This window comes from Barbus barbus, assembly GCF_936440315.1.
Source record: "Barbus barbus genome assembly, chromosome: 41".
NCBI classification, from domain to species: domain Eukaryota; kingdom Metazoa; phylum Chordata; class Actinopteri; order Cypriniformes; family Cyprinidae; genus Barbus; species Barbus barbus.
In genome coordinates, this window is record NC_136719.1 from 19,300,635 (window position 1) to 19,320,395 (window position 19,761).

At 38.9% G+C, this 19,761-nt stretch overlaps 1 protein-coding gene across 1 annotated transcript in view; it reads right to left on the reverse strand.

The window, feature by feature from the left end:
- The window catches only part of LOC306860340 (plexin-A2-like), a gene marked incomplete at both ends in the record, with an annotated part of 174,331 nt that overhangs the window by 63,520 nt on the left and 91,050 nt on the right, over window positions 1–19,761 (reverse strand). Inside the window, 7 exons of the mRNA XM_079401989.1 lie at window positions 1,955–2,154; window positions 2,505–2,601; window positions 3,698–3,898; window positions 6,227–6,341; window positions 10,446–10,542; window positions 12,263–12,416; window positions 14,609–14,732. Coding sequence (XP_079258115.1) covers window positions 1,955–2,154; window positions 2,505–2,601; window positions 3,698–3,898; window positions 6,227–6,341; window positions 10,446–10,542; window positions 12,263–12,416; window positions 14,609–14,732 — 988 coding nt within the window. The remainder of the gene's footprint in view (window positions 1–1,954; window positions 2,155–2,504; window positions 2,602–3,697; window positions 3,899–6,226; window positions 6,342–10,445; window positions 10,543–12,262; window positions 12,417–14,608; window positions 14,733–19,761) is intronic.

Genomic DNA, 19,761 nt, shown 5'->3' on the forward strand with positions numbered 1-19,761 from the left:
TAGCATATTAATGTCTTCACATACTTTGTTATGATACTAGCATTGCAAAGCCATTAAAATAATCAATATTGATGATGTAGAGAGTCATATACTGTAAGTGTAGTACTAGTATATTTTAATTTAACATTTTTATGACAGAGGGATGATTAAACATTTAGCATTTACAAGAAGTTAATTCCTTAACTTCAGCTTTAGTCAACAAAATCTAGTATTTTTAGACATATAAAGACATATTTTGAACATTTTCACAAAAAATGGCAGAGCCAAATAAACAAGTATTTAAAATAAAAAAATAAACTTAAAAAATAGAATAAAATAAAATACAAAACAATGATATTTTACAAAATAAATAAATTACTTAAATTACTTTGAGTTAAAGGTATAAGTTCCTTTATAAGAACAGGTATAAGAACAGGATGTGTATGTTTCAATACACCAATAATGATATTTTTAACACTTTAAGCTGTTCATAACCTTAATTCGCCCATTCATCCTAAATGAAAACATACAACAGGAAGTCATAACCTTTACTTTTTAATTGGTTGGTGTGCACATGGGGCAACAGCTTGTGATATGCAGACTGCAAACAGCCACATGAATCAATGAATTCCATGAATCAGGTAGTTTAAACACAGAGCACTGGTGCGTTACCTAAACTAATTAAACACCATGTCTTCCCTCAGTCTCCCAGCAGACACACACACACACACACACACACACACACACACACACACGCACACACACACACACCTCACAGTATGCCATCAACGTTCCAACATTGGGTTAATTACAAAAAACGTGAGATATTGGCTGCATTGGCAGTATGACTGACGATGAGAGTGGCAGAGAAGCCGAGAGAAAGAGAGATATTACTCACGATACACATAGCTCACCTTTCTCTGAGAGTCTATGAATAGCAGCATCAATAAAGAGCTCAGTGAGATTACAGAGTAGAAATATGAGCTGATACAAACTCTTCCACACAACTCTTGTGTGTATGTGTGTTCATTTGCCTGAGGTATGAATGATGTTAAATACAAATTTGTTTTGTATACTTTCATCAGAAAAGTAAATAAAATGTATATATATAAAAGGTTTATGTTATAGGTTTATACATTAAAAATGTTTGGGGTCAAAATGCTCATCAAGGCTGCATTTATTTAATAAAAAATACAGTAAAAATTTTAATATTTTTACCATTTAAAATACCTGTTTCTATTTTAATACATTTAAATGTGTAATTTATTCCGATGACAACAAAGCTGAATTTTCAGCAATCATTACTCGGTCTTTTGTGTCACATGATCCTTCAGAAATCATTCTACTATACTGATTTGTGCTCAAGAAACATGTTTTATTATTATCAATGTTGAAAACAGCGGCTAAATATTTTAGAGGAAATAGTTTTTAATTTTTTCAGGATTTTTGATGAATAGAAATTTCAAAAGAACAGCATTTATTGGTATAGAAACATTGTATAACATAATAAATGTCTTGACTTCCACTTTTGATTAATTTGTTGATTAAAGTATTAATTTCTTGCTGAGCCCAAGCTTTTCAACTGTAGTATATATATAGATGATATATACAGTAAATGTCTGATTTCAGTGTATAAAAAAAAAAATCATTTTTGTTAAGAAAAATGTATGCAATGTAAAAGAAACAGAATTTTTATATAAATAAAAAAATACTTATATATACTTATACTTATATATATATATATATATATATATATATATATATATATATATATATATATAGACACACACACACACACACACACACACACACACATAATTTTACAGATCCCTGGAACACTTTACTCTGATTGGTCAGTTGGAAAATGGCCAGCTGACTGTACATGATCTCTTAGATATATTTCTGCCATATGTGCCCTAAATGAAATCAAGTATCGCAGAAAAACAGAATGAGTCCTGTATAGTACGTGGCCCACCTCAGTGATTCGAGGGTTGGTGCACTTGACGTTTGTGCTGGCGAGGTGAAGCCAGCGGCTGGTGTAGGGGTTGGACATTGGACAGTGCTGGCGTAGGGTACAGCGGCCCTCCATTCCGCACCAACCACACTGAAACTTCCTCTCGGCTTTCAAACACACGCCACAGCTGTCCCTCTGAGCGCCACACTTATACAGGTGCACTGTGGGATACATGTAGAAATTACTGAAGTGTTTTTAAATGAATGCTATTTGGTGTAAAAGTTTTTAAAAAGTTTTCTGACTTCGGTTGACCTATCTGACAGTTTAGTAGAGCTATTATATTTATTGATATAAACGTATCAAGGCTGATGAAATCATGAAGCTCAGCACAACCGTGATGCTTAAGAGGTTTTGCTGAGCATGAGAAAAGTAGCTTCAGACTTTCATATTTTTTTATATAAAAACATGGAATGAATAATAATCAGTCCAATCAATCACCTAGGATTCTGTGAGGATATGTTATAGAGTTTTGGTTTAAAAACACATTATTTTGGTTAAAAAACATTATTACCTTTGATGTTCTCAGGATTGTCAATGATGAAGTTTCCATTCCACACCACTGAGAAATCCACTGGCAGCTCACTGATTCTCATCCCTTCATATAGATACTGCAGAGACACGGAGAGATCGAAAGAGCTTACAACATTTTCCTGACAGCGCAAACGCTGAGATAATATAAAGTTTATTAAGATTTTTATTGGATTTAGTCTTTGCCTGTGTCAATTATTGATTACAACATGCAGCCAAAAAGTGAACGAATAAACGGCAAAGTACACAAGAAAATAACATGAGAGAGAAAAAGAGAGCGAAAGAGAGGCGGTTTGACTGTATTAGTGCTCTTATTGAGTTACTCCAGACTTGCATCATCGGTCTGAGGAATAAGGAAGACTTTCAACACTCCTATTTTCTACAGCTTGGACACGGAGCTCTAATCGCCTTCATCTCTACTTACATTGTGTGTGTGTTCAGTTGAAAGATAATGACTGAAAGAGAGTGAAAGATGGAGGCAGAAAGGTAAAATATACCTTGGCTGTGTTAATATCAGGATTCTGTTCAATATAACATCACACACAGGTAACCAGTGCTTCATTAGCTAAAAACTGTGCTTTTCTGGTACTAGATTAAGATCAAATTGAGGCATTAATTGCTCTCTTTCACAGCTTAGATTATCGTAGATACATTTAATGCACTGTAAGTATCATTTTTGTGTTTCCTCAGGAGAACCAAATAAGGCAACTGCTGATGTACAGTAAGAATATAGTGTTTTAAAATAATGTAAATAGTGTAGCTCAGATCGTTCAGGTTTAGAAAGAATCCGATGATTATTATCTTGGCAAATATGTGCTCAATTTGAGACTTGAGATCTCTTCTGAAATACAGGATTTTTTCTTACAGCATGGAGCTACAAAACCAATCTGGTAAGTATAGCTCAGATAATTTGGTCTTGGAAGAATTTTATGAGAAATGATTAAAGGTAATACAGAGATCTTGAACTTTCGATTATTCACTAGATGCTGTATCCTAGCAAATCTGAGCACAGTTTGAGACACTGTTGAGATCTCTTATGAAACTCTGGACTCTTTCTCATGAGAGAAAAGCAGAAGACTTTAGGATAAGTCTCAGTTTGTTTTCAATAAAATCGTATTGATGTCTAAGAGAAATAACTTTCATTATGACCTTTACCATGCAAACCCAAACACATACCGAGCTGTTCTGGCACTGCACACTGGAGCTGTTGAATCTGAGTGCCGTGACTCTGTGACTGACTCCTTGTATGTGTAACACACACTCATAGCCGCGCTGACCCGACTGAGGTTGTGGAAGGTTCCGGGCTTTCAGTGTGATGGGCTTCACCTCCCCTGCCGGGATCAGGATCTCCTCAGAGCGGACCAGTTGAGGACAGTCCTAAAGGAGTGAAAGGAGTAAGAGGTGAACAGGTAGTCAAGACAAACAAATGCAAACACATAAAATCCTAAACCACATGAGTGCACTCAGTAGAGAACATGAAAGCTAAATTGATAGAGCCTTATAGAAACATACAGCGCACAAAGAAATGCACACACTTCAGCTTTACACATGCTCCCTATGCTCACACTTATAGGGAGATGATATACGCTAGCAGGGGTGGACTGGCCATCTGGATGTTCTGGAGAAGTCCAGAATGGCCGTTCATCCAGCGGCCGTCGGCCTGGCTGGTTCATCATCAAAGAAAAAGTGTCAGATTAAGTAACGCAGAGTGTCTATTTACACTAACTCCGCCCACCAACGTATGATTGGGCTAGTCAACATTACAAAGGATGGTTCATCAGCTTCAGTGGCACAGATGGTAAAGCGTGTGTCATTCTCCTTTTGACACGATCGACCAGGGTTCGAATCTAGCTTTTGGCAAACTTTTTTTTCTCCCTTTTCAAATTTCAAATCACATCAAAAAAGCATTTATTTTTTAATGAAGGAAATAATCAAAAAGTTGAAAATAAAGTATCGGGTAGGTGTAGGGAGGGCTTTATTGTCCCAATAAGGTGGCATTCATTTAATAATTTGAATTAAAATTAAAATTTACACTCACTCAATAAGTTATTATTGCATACTGTTTTATAATGTACTGCAATACAGAGGTGCAGATAATTGCCAATATTTGCAATAAGTAGCATAAATAGCAATGAAGTCACCTATAAGGTGATTAGTTTGATTAACATCACACACAAAGAGACATACACTCAAATTGAAGAATTCTGTTGTTTCAGGTTTCTAGATTCTAGGTTTATGTTTATCATTGTCATATTATACATTTTGCGTTCTGCTCTTTTTATGTAGTTTTCAGGTATTTTAGGTCATACAATAAATATATAATATGAAAAAAAAAACAGCACATAATTTGTAATGGTTTTACTGATTTATAATGAGAATTGTATTGGTTTTAATGGAAACTGTAATGGTGCCTGTTGGTCTCTACTGGTAATTGGTTGTTTAAAAAAACAAACAAAAAAAAAAACACTAAATCCTACTGTAATATGTCCCAAAACACATTACAGGAAACAATTATTTAATTATTTTAATGGTTAAAAGTTGATAGTTTGTAATGGTATTTGTAGTGGAAATCATTAGAATTTCTGTGATGGTTTCTGTTGTTTTTGTCAGCAGGGTCACCATGGGTTTTGTGATGTTATTTGCCATAAATGCGACAGGATTGCTGCAATATTGTGAGATATAGCGACTGTTTGTACTGTAGTTGTGGTGGGCCTATTTGGGAGAAAATCCAGGGCCATTTTTTACTCCCAGTCCGTCCCTGTACGCTAGTAGGTCAGCCTGTGAGAGCTATCCCTAGTGTCTCTCTAATAACACACTTAGACACACACACACACACACACACACACACACAGCGCACACACACACTATAGAAATAAATTACGAAGGCAACATTAATTAAAAATGTTGCTTCTTTCACTTAAAAGAATATTAATTTGTGCAACAAACACAAACACATTGTTTCATTTATATATACTTAAATTTAATGAAAATATTTTTTAATTAAAATGAATTTAAAAAATGTTTTGTTTAGTTTTAATTATATATTACATTTTTTATTAATTTTAAAGTTAAAATGAAAAATAAACAAATAAATATATAACATTATTTTATTTATTAATATGACATTATTTTATTTATTAAGATAACATAACCATTCCTAATCCACATAACCTTTTGTTATATTTAGCTAACTTCTAGGACAGCAATTTTCTCCCTAAAGTATAAGGTTAAAAACACACAAACATACACTTATACACATGCAAGCCTGCACACACGAAAATGCAAATGCACATGTATACACACACACCCACACACACACACACACACCATGAGTGATGGTGCACCGTAAGGAGTTTTTGCCTGTGTAAGTATAAGTGTGTGTGTTTATTTTGTGCATATGGCTGTGTGTGAATAAGTGGGAAGTCTGTGTGTGCTGTGAGGGAGAATATTCCAGATATCGACTGCTAATTGCTCGCTGTGAGAGGGTGAGCAAGTGTGTTTACCAGCTGACAGGGTGTAATGTAGCACATTGATCAGCTGAACACCTGCAAACACACACGCGCGCTCTAGCGAGGCGACCGTTGACTTCACACACACTTTTCAGCAGCTATTATTGGAAGCTCTTCCCCAGAGGTTTGTGATCTAGTAGATTTGCCACTGAGAGACTCCAACCTCAACACACAGTGTGTGTTTGTGTGTGTGTACCTCTGAGGCATTGACGCGTCCCTCCTGGAAAGAGCAGCTGGAGGGGTCGTGGGTGCAGAGGTTTCTGTACTTGCACCAGTGGCAGCGGAAGGAACTGGTCACACAGGAAAGACACCTAAACAGATGGAAAGAGTGTGCGAGAGAGAGAGAGAGAGAGAGAGAGAGAGAGACAGAATAAAGTATTATTACCACTCTCATGATGTCCATGATTTATGATCCAAAGCCCTTTTTTGAGGGTACTGGGAAAGTAGTCAGCATAAAACGTAGCTCTGGGTTTTAGATTAGCAATGGGGAGCAGGATGTGCCTTTGAGACCAGCACTGCTGTGTCCTTGACCTTTGCGGCTTAATGCTGAATAAATTAAAAGTGTTCTGCGGAAATTTGCATGTGCCGTTGGATAGCGCTGTGCCATTGAAACCCACATACAGATGTACTGCAGCTCAGCAAATGTTAGAACTCAGACATACAATTATCACTTTAGACCTGAGACATACAGATTTTGTTAAGACATATGGTCATAACACAACATATGATTTGCATTAGGACTATATTGTCTGTGAGTGAGACAGTGGACTGCCTAAGTGAATATGGAATGGGCTTGGCTATCTAATTCTAATTGCAATAATTGTGATGCCAAGTATTATAATAGTTAACAAAAGTAATTGTGTTTTATAGTCCTTCTAAAAGGAAAAGTCTAGTCTATAGGTTAAATGTACATTTAGCAGGGAGTCATTTAGAGCAGTACAAGTCCAGGGCTGCTAAACAAAGAAACTAGTTTTGCCTTTTATGATATAAATATACTTGTGTTAACTGTAGCCCAAAACGGTACAGAAAACAGTTAAATAAAAAATAAGGTGTCCAAGTGTAATTATAAGTTTAAGTACTGATAAATATGTACTTATGTACAAACATATGTACTTACTATATAGTTAGGGTTAGAATTAGGGTTTGGTTTAAAGTTACTTGCATGTAATGCGGGCGCGGATGCAGGAATGCTGCGTCACGCGTGATTAGCCTACTGCCCACTGCATAGGGGTTCACCGTAAAACGCATTTTTTTAAATATAATTACATATATGTTAATGATTTTTATTTATATATATGTATATGTTCATTTTAATTCTAATATAGAATGAAAGTGTTTTTTTTGAGCAACTGGGATGGTGCCCCCCCAGGAGTTGGTGCCCTACGCAAACTGCGTATTCTGCGTATAGGGAGCAGCGGTACTGGATTTCAGTATCTGAATAACAACAAAAAGCCAAGACAGTATAAAATAATCTGAAATGGTTTTTCAAACCAAGACTGTTTAAACTGGGTTAGAACAAATTCATGTTTAATTAAACGTGGATCATCACATGGTATTTGAAACTCATGTAAAGGCGTCAGTAGTCAATTTAAGGGAAACGGGCAATTATTTAATTTACCGATACAGACAAGTGTTTGAACGTACAGCTGTTTTTTCTTTTTTGGCTGTTATTCAGTAATTCACGGTACGTTAATTGCGAGCACCATCTCACGGGAGCAACATGAGGTTAAGTGTTTCATTTAAGGCCACAATTGAGATAAACCGGGGTTGTGATCCCTGTATCGCTCCACTTCCAGTGCGCTATCTGTATTTAGCTGTATAATCAGTATTCCAATAAGCAGCAGGCAAACCATGAGAGAATATGGCCATACATTATGAGCATGTGTGTTTGCATGTATCCATGAGTGTGCTTGCAGCGGAAAGCTTTCTATTCATCATTTATATGCAGATGAGCACAGCTTGCGAGAAAGAGCACGTCCAGAATCCATAATACCAACACGTTCCAATAAACCACCTACATCAGTCCCTCCAATTCAGAAGTAAAGCCATGACAGAGTGAGCAGGCCTTGTTCTGTTTGTAGAGGAACATGTCATATATTTGATATTGAGGAATCTTGGAGATGTAAACCTCTACAGCACTTTAGCACAAATACACCAATAGTTTGTGTTTTCTGCTTGATGTCTAATTTATGCAGCAGGATTATGCTAAAATATTGATCAGAGCCGGCTTGCCATTGGGCCACTGGGTTCAGATGGACCAACCCGATTGGACGGGCGAGATTTGTATATAAATCACGCAATATACCACGATGTACTTAATCACTATATTGGGAACTCAAGATAAATTAGAGCATTTTACAATATTTGAAGTGAAAGGGAGTGTGGGAGGAAAACCGTGCCAAAAACTGAGCCAGGTTGAACACACAAAGAGGGGCCATTCTGCCTCAGACTACCAATAATCCCCTGTGGCACTGGCACAACGCACCAACGGAGCTCGGTGTAAGGTCTTTCACTCGCGAGGGGTGCGTATTCAGAGGGATTGGATACAGAGAGTTTGTTTGATTAGTTCCAGATCTGTCAGATGCTCGGGCGACACGGCCGTGAGAGAGCAAGGAAGCAACGGGAACGGGGAGGGGGCGAGTCTTTCGGCGCCAAACAATCAGCGCTCTCGGAAGCTACCTCTCCCTGAGCCTTTTAGAAAGCTTCCAGCTACTGGAGGGCTCTGTGATCTCCTGCATCGAGCAGCATCTGTTCTCCGTAGAAGGCACGCTTATGAGATGTTGTTACGAATGCACATGAGAGGCTACGAATATACGCTAAACACACATAAACACGCATGCGAGGGGAGTTTGGAGGCACGGCGTGAACAAAGACTCAAAGCTTGTTCAGACACAAGCGGTTGTTTATCAGCGGGCCTCCTGGAGAGTCAAGATGCAGTCGAACTCGCTCCTCTCTGATCAGCCATCACAGCAGATGAAGTGGAATTGAACTGTGACAGACAGTGATGCCTCCAGCCGGAGCACCAAACCCACAGCACACTTAGATTCAGCAATTCAGACGACATAGCCTCGACACTTGAGAAATGTCAAGCAATCAGCCGGCATTTGCCATAATGGATGCTTTTTATAGCCACGAGGCCCTCGCCAGTCACGGAAAAGTGCAGCCTGGGAGGGATGTGACACTGGCGTCCTGCAAAAAATGATTTGGAGAGTTCAAATTTGCTGTGAGAATCTGGTGCGGCGCCAGATGCAGCCTTGATAAACTCTTTGAATATTATCAAACGCCCGTGGGCCCGAAACATTCACAGTTTTTCCGTGTTGCATAACACTTTTGAAACATTCACGGCGTGCGGAGTGAGCTGGCTCAGTGCTGTGACACAACGCTGATACTCTACGACACAGGAAGTGAGAGAAATATCAGCAGGGCTGTCTATGTGGGACAAATATCACAGCAACGCGCCACTGGGTAGATGGTATGACACATCGTATATCTCATGATGTATCAGAAAAAGAATTCCGATTGAGTCGTAAAGCTGAACAACATTCGCTAAACAACAGTTATGCAATCAAAAACAACAGTGTCAAACAATTCAACCAGATACTATTTATTTTCTAATGACATTTTGTCACAGATTCTCTTGTGAATGCTATTCCAAGAAAATAAATGTTTATCTTGAAAATGTTTAATAAAATTTTTTATTAATCCTAATTACAATTTTGGTTCAAAACTACTTGCTCTTCCCCTCTGAAAAAGCATTCCCTTTCTGCTGGTGTTAGACTGTACGGTCCATTAGATAATGTTACTCAGGAGCCAAATAGCTATTTAAGCACAGTTTTAGCAAACTTGCATTTAGTGTTGTGTTTAAATATCAACTCCTCAATGTCCTCAAACATTTTTCCTATAATTCCTAAAGTTTTCACTTAATTGAAAAAAGAGTTATACTACCATTTAAAAGTTTGGGTAAGAAAATGGAATCCAGGATGCACTAAATTGATTTAAAATAACATTAAGATACATTTACAGTGTTACAAAAGATCTTCTATTCTATTCTTTTAAACTTTCCATTCATCAAAGGATTCTGGAAAAAAAAAGTATCATGGTTTTACTGTATTTTGATCAAATAAATGCCACTGTAGTAAGCATAAGACTTTTGAACGGTACTGTATCAAAAAAAGCTATAAAAATAGAGCCATAAAATGACAAGAAATGTTCTAAGGCTCTGAAATCTGAGCTTTTCAGAGACATGAGAGATTCTTGATGTATTTTCTCAAAAGAAAAACCTGTAAAGATGGACATTTGAGCCTTTTTTGCTCAATTTAACCAATCATGGGGAAATGATTGAGAAATTAACGAGTTCTCACATGCAATTTTTCTTAGCTCCGGAAATGAGTTAAATGAAATGTGTGTATACTCACAGCTGGTGCACGCTGCAGTTGTAGAACTTCACCTCTGTGCTAATTAGCATCTGACCCGTTTCCTTCGAGTTCAGTCTGAGCTCGACACCTGACCAGTCTGAAAAGAGAGCAAGAGAGTAAAAGATGAGAACATTTCTGTCACATCACATTCTGTTGTGTTTGGTTAGCCACCCTTTTTTCAGCTTGCTTCATGCTCAAGCTGTCTTCTGATTAATACTTGGCATTCCTCGCATCGTATTCTCACAGTCAAGCGGAGCCTTGAGCAGCGCTGCAGTGCATGGCATCCAAACCGATATGAGCATATTTGGCTCTTTTTTTTTTTTTTGTGGAGAGATGCTATTGTCACACAAATCACAGCTGAGCCCTGCTGTTAATGTGAAACAGGCCCGCGGGCGGCAGTGTCGATGTAATGGCGGAGGAGCGGCTGGCAGCGCCGCAGAACACCAGCCAGGCCAGTCCCATTTGGCAGGGTGGCTGCGTGGAGAATGCCGATCGGCGTTCAGACCAAACGCTCGCGCTCGATAAACAGCCAGCTCCTTCATACTCAAATAAGCACGAGCGCCGTCCCAAACAGGCAGCGATTCAGCTAGCATACAGTGTGTGGGAGTCAGCAGTGACCCGAAAGCACCACTTCCTCTCCTCTTCCCTCCTTCGCACCTGTTTCCGCGCCTCGTAACAGGGATGAACGGCCTAAAGGGTAAAAGTTGGCTTTTTAAACATGTTTTTGGCACATATGCCAAGGTCAATAACTGGCACGCAATTCCCAAACGCCAAACCGTCTTGTGCCTTGTAGCTATTGGAAATAAACTAGGAATAGAAGCACCCACCACTCAATGAGCAGGTATTTCCACACATGATCGATGCTCTTATGTTCCTATCGAGTCCCGATTCAGTCAAGAGAGATGCGGCAAATATGAGGCACCGGGGGATTAGATGACATTTACCTGAGGGAGGCCACTGATTGGATAACGCTCCCCCCAACAAGAGCTGGGGGGTTGTGGGTAAACAGAGCTGTCATTTACTGTGAGCTGGGAGGGGATTATTGTGATTCAGATAATCACCACCAACTTCTGCCGCATATGCGGCCATCTGCTTCCCAACAGAGGTTAGACGGAAAGCACATGTAGGAATTTGCCCGCAGACGAATGTTAGCTTTTAAAAAAATCAGTGTAATCTTGCTGTATAAGCGATGCCAACAGAGTGAATACTTAAACGATGCCTCTGTAGTCACATATACACTTACACCATGCGGTTTTTCACGGAACTGGATCCGCTACTTTTGGTTTCCTACACTGCGATCCCCGATTAAATTCATAACCAAAGATGACTCTAAACCCGATTGTTGATCAGCGTTCGGGAAGAACTCCATCCCTGCAGCTATTATGGGTAGGGAGAGGGCAGAGGGCTCGTCACCTGTAATGGGCGTAAGTGTGTCTGAGAGCACGCCTGTAGCCCTGGGGCCGACCCAGGGTCGGTGTAGGCTCATTAGAGCCGCGGTTGTACGTGGCCGGTGGGATCGATGGTACGGCTCGAGTGTGAGAGCAGGCGGCACCGCTGAATGAAGCCCTCATTAGGAAGCGAGGCTGCTGGGTGCGCTAGGGAGGGTTTATTAATAGAGCATCTATACAAGAGAATAGAGATCACCTCCCTGAGGGGAACAGGTAGACAGATGGATAAAGAAAAAACAAAAGAGATGCCGATTGATAGGGAAAGTTGAGTACATGGAGAGCAGGAGATATCAGGAGTAAATCTATGGGGGTATAAAATAGTGCGGCAATATGGAGTTTTAGTTTGAATAGTCTAGTTTGAATAAATACCTTGATCTGTGGGGATGATGGGAACATCTTTAGCAGCGGGAGAAGTGCAGAGAATCTGATTCCCATCCACTCTGCCCTCAACCTCCGTCAGGTTCCCGAAGGAGCATGTGATTCCAGCGGAAAGATCCGGAACATCTGTCACTTTCACCAGCAGCTAGATGGAGGAAAGACATCAGATTAGAACAGACGTTTTCAAAATAGTCAGAATTACTTTATTCTGAGAGCCATATTTTTGTTTCTATTCAGGTTTCCATATGTTGGATAGAACAAAATACAGTCTGGGCTTAAAAAAATATTTATCTAGATATAGATATAAAATACAGACATTAGTTCACATAAACAATATTTTTATTTTGAAAACTCCTGGATGTGGGGTCACAGCAATATTGACTAAAATTAATTTCAATAATTTTATTTTTCATTCATTTATAATATTTTATATTTATATTAGCATTATAGATACTTTATTACTTTTATTATTATAATCACTTGACGAATAAAGCTGATTCTGATTCTGATAAATAATTATAAAAATATATAGTAATATGTACATTACAATACATACATTTTTTATTAATACTTTATTTTAATTAACTGACATTAATATTTTATTTTATTATGCTAATATTTTATTGGTATATTAAAAGTACTTTATCATGATATATGATTATTTTATTGTAATTGTAACAATTATTCTCTATTCATATTAATACTACTTTGTACATTATTTTATGTAAGAATTTATTTTATAATGTACAGTATATATAGAAAACAAATACAAAAAATAGAGAGTGGGTAGGATGAGTACTCGAACGAAAACCACATCAGAACCATGAGTGCTATCCACCATGCTATGGGTCCGAAAGAAGCTATTTATTTCTGATAAAATAACCTCAGTCTCAGTCACATGGGCAAAGTTCATTCTGCAGCACGCACCAGATGGTCTCACACAGCAAAAACTCCAGCCATCATTACAGACTTAACCTTATAAAGACTCCTGCTCAAAGAGGGCATTTAACAATCCATCCGTTCCTTCTCTATCTTTGAACTACATCTCCTGCATTTCACACGAATGCTCTCGCACATCTTCTCAAAGCACACATGGCCCTCTGAACTCATTCTCTGGGGGACCGGTGACACACAGGACGGAACTCACAGGCTATAAATACACACATTTCACATGCAGGCAGGTCTTCTCGCCACTGAAGAAGAGGACAATTATTGCTGTGACATTTGTTAAGATTGCGTGGCCAACTTTTTTGCTTTTACCACATCGGTTCCAATAGTTCGGAGGTTACGTTCGGACCATCTCATTGACTTCTGCCCTCTCTTTTGAAATTTCCAATGTCTATATGCCATCTAATTACTTCAAAACCACACGAATGCTCAATTCTGCACTCTTTAGGCTAGTTCGCTGAGAGCGATAGCTACAGAATTGCTAATTAGCTGTCTTGTTATTTGTTGTAGATACACAAGCTGTACTCAAACTTCAAGACGAGGCATTGTTTTGCTATAAAGCATTGTCTGACCATAACAACACTGATGAGGCGTGATTGGTGTCTCTGTGTTTTGCCTTTGCTCCTTTCATTGCGCTTTTTCTCATTTCTCGTCGCGGCTGCCGATGTGCAGGGAGGGCTAATTGTTGCTAGCATTACTAATAAAGGTAATTTGATTGTTTTTGCTGCTTTTCATGCTCCTCCGGCGCCCGTGCGGATGGGTTTTGTTGTCATGGTGATGTTTCCCTTCATTGTACGGCACGCCGAACAGCGGTGACCCTGTTGTCATGTCGTCGAGCGCTACGGCATGACAGAAACATCTAATTTAGAGCTGGACGCCTCATTATCTTAATCAGGTAGCTGTGATACAGGAACTCTATCAATTATCTGGACATCACAATTTTTTTCCCTGGCTTCCTAGGGAAGTTTAACCAAGGTGAATACCTTCAAACTACCTGGTATGCCTGAGACAGTACTTTTTTTGCATGAATACGAAGCATCTAGCAGGATAAAACTAAAAATAATGTCCAAAACAAGAGTCTTAGCCCTGAATCGATGTCTTTGTCTTCTTGAATGCAACTCCTACTCTGGCCCACACGCTTATTTGGCATCTCACCCACACATACCTTTCCCAAAGGCCTCTGTTTCCAGATATCTCGCTGTTCAAGCCCTCCCACACAGCGCACGCTTTCCTAAACCCAAAACTGTTTATCTAGACATCGCACTGAAAACTAATTCACGCTAATTGTTCTCGCTAGAAGGAATCCATGCTCCTGTATTTCAGTCAACATAGCCTCGACGTTGTTAAGGTGTTTGTGTTCTTGTGAGTAAAGGTTATAAATGGTCTCACCGGTACGCTGGGTTCAGACACAGCGATGCTGTCCGGGTACACTGTGGCTTTCACACACTGGTTCAGCGTGGCAGCAAAACGGTGTGGCTCGTTTGCCCGCTCGCAACGATCCCTTTGAGAGCATCTAGAAGAGAAAGAGAGTGCATAGTAGTTAGTTGGGAGAATATTGGGACAACCACAAAGACTGATGTTTATTAATTTGGCAGAAACTCAGTAGAAGAGAACCCTTTTCTGAGCACATATCAATGCTTAACGAACCAATAAACAAAAATAAAATGAATTTATGAGAAATATTCACTAGATAAATTGTATTCTTTCATCATTTTCTCACCCTCGTGTCAAATCAAAACAGCAGTTAAAACACATTAAAAAACAATGGGCTGATGCAAAATGCTGTACAATAACATAGCACATACAAAAATATATACAGCATAATAATAACTCCAAAAATGAGGAAAAATAATTTAAAAGTGATAAAAAGGAGCCTGAAGCCATACAGTAAAACTGAAGCAAACTTTGCATAAAAAGGCAGAAATTTAAATCATTATTTCCTGAAAGTCTTCTCTGCTAGAGTTTTCAAATTTTCACAAATGTTGCATTAAAATGTGTCACACTAGATTTGATGTCTACGACAAGACACACCAATGATGTTTGATACCATGAAGTTAAATCTGGCACGAAAAAATGAGCATAAATGAAATTTCAGAACTATAAAAGAGGGGAATATTTCACATTTTTGCAGTTTGACAGTCCTCATTATGAAAAAGAGAACGCTGGACATTCTCCAATAGATCTTCTTCTGTGTTCCTTGGAGGAAAGAAAAATGCATGGATTTGGAACGACACGATGGTGAATTAATGATCTGTAATTTCCATAACATTCTTTTTATTTCCCAGTGAACTACATTTAAAAGTGTGGGTTGCTAAGGTTTTTCAAATGCTTTTACAAGAAGTCCCTCATGCTCATTTGAGCAAAAATGCAGTGAAAATTATTACAATATTATAACAATTTTAAACAACCGTTTTTTAAAATGGTTATTTATTCCATGATGCAAAGCTGAATTTTCAGTAGCCATTACTCTAGTCTTTAGAATTGAATATGGTAGTGTATCCCTTTGACGTTTAAGTGTGTTTGATTTTCACACAGGCTGCATTTAGCTGCTGTCCTTGGTGCTGAACGCTTTCAAACCATCACTCTCCCTTAAAGAGCAATCAGTGTCTTCTAATTCCAGACCAGCTGATAAGACAGCACATGACTAAAGCTGTCATTGCTGTCACAAGCCAACAATGTTCGTACCTTATACATGTATAATTTTTTACTTAGCAGAAAGCACGGATGGACAGGAAAACATTCAGGACATTTCACTGCTGGTAATACTCTGTATAATTGTGTATGTTACGAATAAAAATCTTGAATCTTGAAAATGCCTTTTTTGATGCCAAATTATAATTTTTTTTGTTGCATTTACACATAGACTAGCATAAACTACTATGGCTGATCCATCCTACAGTTATAAATCTCACTATACTTCTGCAAATCTGAGGGTTGTTATTTTTACTTTTCACACCACACTCATTCAGCCTGTCACTTGGTTTTGACTCAGCCTCCCTCTCTCTTTGCTCCTCTATCTTTGACAAAGAGCACGTAGGCTTGCAATTTGCCGTGTCTTTTTAACATGCCTAATGCTCTGGGGGGAAGAAATGACCCTTAATGTGCTTCACTGTCTGAAAACGTGGGTGTGGGTTTGTCTGCGCGAGTGTGTGCATCTCTCTGAGCCGCCAAATCCAGGCGCCGGGTTTGATTTTGGAGGAGGAGGTGGGTGTACTCGGGATGCTGCGTTGCCATGGCACCAGGAGAAGGCCATTATAATGTGTGTGTACATGTAAGTGTGTGTACTTAGTGGGCAACCTCTTCTCTCTCTTTCCTTAAATGAAGAGCGTGTGTTCCCAGTACACAATTTTGTCTCCAGAGGGGTTTATTCTGCCTCTCGACAACCCTGGTCCTCTAAAGACCTGAATGAAATGCTTAGAGAGCTGTATACTCATCAAAGAAAATGCCTGAACACACAAGCACACACATACAATATGATTCATGTTTAAAGTCAAGGTTTGTTGCACCAAAATGTGTGTTTTTTTTTTAGCATGACTCCTCTCTGGGCCTTATAATTAAACAGGTTGTTTTAGCTTTAATATCAGCAACCTTTAATATGCAAATGAGCTGTTGTGCCTGACTAAACTCTTTGCATTGACTTACTGAAAACCGAAAGCTATTGACATACTGCTGTTAATTATGAATAAGCGTTGATATTTGATGTGGTAGTGATATGTTACAGGTTGTATGTGACAAGCTTTAAGATTTATGAATGACCTGTTTTCAGTGTGCGTGTAAGAGAGAGAAAGCAAGAGACAGAGGAGGGTAATAGTAGTGGTGGGTTAACCTTTGGGTTTTTCACTACCGTCTGCTTTGAGCCCCATGCACCAGACAGGCAATTACAATGTCTTTCCTTCTCCTTAAACACTCAACACACACACTCAGCCCTGATGAGCAGAGACAGACGACAGGAGAAGATTTTCTCTTGTTTCTTTCCTGCGTTCTTACCAGCATCCCCAAAACATCCCGCGAGGTGTGTGGCGAGACATCTGATTGAGCAAAGCTCTGAGGGAGGAGAAGACGGGACGTTTTATAGATGAATAAATGTCTCTTTTAAAATAAAATTGAGAAGAAAGCTGTGGGAGTGTTGTGAACTCCTCCCTGGGAGGGTTCAGATGAGATGGAGAAGAAAACAGAGGAGTCACGATGAGATGAGTAAAGATGGGACAAGAGGAGAGGAAAGGGAGCGAGAGACAAAAAGAGAGGAGATGAGAAGGGGAGACCAAAATGAGATGTGAAAAACGAGATGAGAAGAGAAGTACAGGAAGTGGCAAAATGAGACAAGATATAGACAAGGCAAAAAGAAGAGACGAGTGAAGAGGCAACACAACAGTATATGAGAAGAGGAGACATTAGACGAGAAAGAGAAATAAGATGAGACAAAGACAAAGACGAAAATTGAAAATGAGTGAAGATGAGAAAAGAAAAGAAAACAGACGAAAAGAGAAAGGTCGAGATGAGAAGACAAAAAAAGAAGTGACAAGAATTGGAGATAAGAGAAAGCTGAGATAAAATAAATGAGTCAAAATGAGATGAGACAAAGGGCTTTGATGAAAAAATTTGATGAAAAGAGAAAAGATGAGAGGATAAAAAGAGAAGGGTTGAGATGAGATGAAAAGAGAAAAGCTGAGATGAGACAAAGAAGAGAGGGATCGAGATGAGACAAATACAGTCAAGAAGAGATGACGAGAAGAGGACACGAGTAAAGATGAAAAAAGAAGAGCCAAGAAGAGATGAAAATTGAAAAGTGTAGATGAGATGAGAAGAAAAGAGATGAAAAGAGAATAGTCAAGATGAAATAAGACAAAAAAAGAAGTGACGAGAAGAGAAGAGAAAATTAGATGAAATTAAAAGAGAAGAGTCAAGATGAGACAAAGAAAAGGGCTAAGATGAAATGAGATGAAAAGATAAGATGAGATGAGACAAAAATGAGAGGGATCGAGATGAGAAATACAAACAAGAAGAGGAGAAGTGAGGACGAGAACAGAAAAGTGTTGAGAAGAAATTAAAATTGAAAACGAGTGAAGATGAGATGAGAAGAGATGAAAAAAGAAGGGTCGAGATGAGATGAGACAAAAAGAGAAGTAAAGCAAACAGAAAAGTTCAGATTAGATGAAAAGACTATAGTTTTCGTCAAGACTAATTGAGTACAGATGAGGAGATGAGAGATGAAAAGAAATGAGAGGAGAGCAGATGGGACAAGGAGAGGAGGTGAGGCGAGACAACTAGAGAGGTAATACAATAAGAGTTCAAAACCCAGCACCAGTGTAAATCGATCTCTCATCTCCATACTGCCCCAGTATTTGTCCAACAGGTGAAATAATTCACTCATAAACAGCCTGTGAGGGGGAATCAGCTTCCATTCCTTCAAATCAATATGTAATTAGGAATTCATTTAGCTGAACACCAATCCCATATCACCTGAACACAGACCAGCCCCATCTAAGTTCATTACAGAGACAGAGGAGTAAATGGTGTGGCCATGTAATGAGCAGCAAATGATTGTTATAACCATAATCGCTATTTGAATGAACATTTAAGCATCTATACAGCAATCCTTCTGAACGCATGCAGGTATCAATGGCATTTAATTTATGAACTGATGAAGTGATGAGTTGTTGCTGTTGATTGCCAAATAATTTTGTTGTGACTATACTTATGTCAGTCTAAAGAAAAGACAAGAAATGTCACTGCTTTGTGAAATGAGTAAATATTATTTACTCTAGAATTATTTCCATCCAATTAAACAAAATTAAAACGTATTCCAGACTACATTTTTTGAAAACTGTACTAATTTTCATAACCTTTTCAGGCCTGTTTTATAAATATAATTTCTGTGAAAATCGCAGTGAAAATTGATCTTTTTTTTTCTGCTTCATTTGTCACATGGAAGGTCAAGTCAAGTGCACTGCATTATGGGACACAACATCTCACACATTGTGCTCTGTGCATTCAATGCATAAGAAAATTGCCATATGGTGCACAGTATACAGTATACGTGGCAGAAAAAGTGTGCTAGCCCAACATATCAAGAATGTCCATGCGGGTACATCAGAGAGAGAGAGAGGGAGCGAATGCTTCCTCACAGCACGGATCAAACGCTGAACCTTGCTGTGAAGTTCGTCTCCCTCCTGGAACGGCCGCCACAGCCATGCAAACAAGATCCAAGCCGAGAGCTTACACACACACACACATACACACACACACACACACACACACACACACACACACACACACACACACACACACACACACACACACACACACACACACACACACACACACACACCATTTCCAAACACACATGTATTACATAATGTTAAATGCGCTTACACACTGCCCTTAAACACTGATCAGCACTAAGATTCCCCACCTCCCTCTTTCTCTCTATAATGAGCTAAATCCTAAAAGCGATTATGGATCCGTTGGAATGATCTCTGCTGAGCAACTGCTGGATCACTGATATTAAACCAGCCTTTGACCTCAAAGGAGTTCAGCCAATC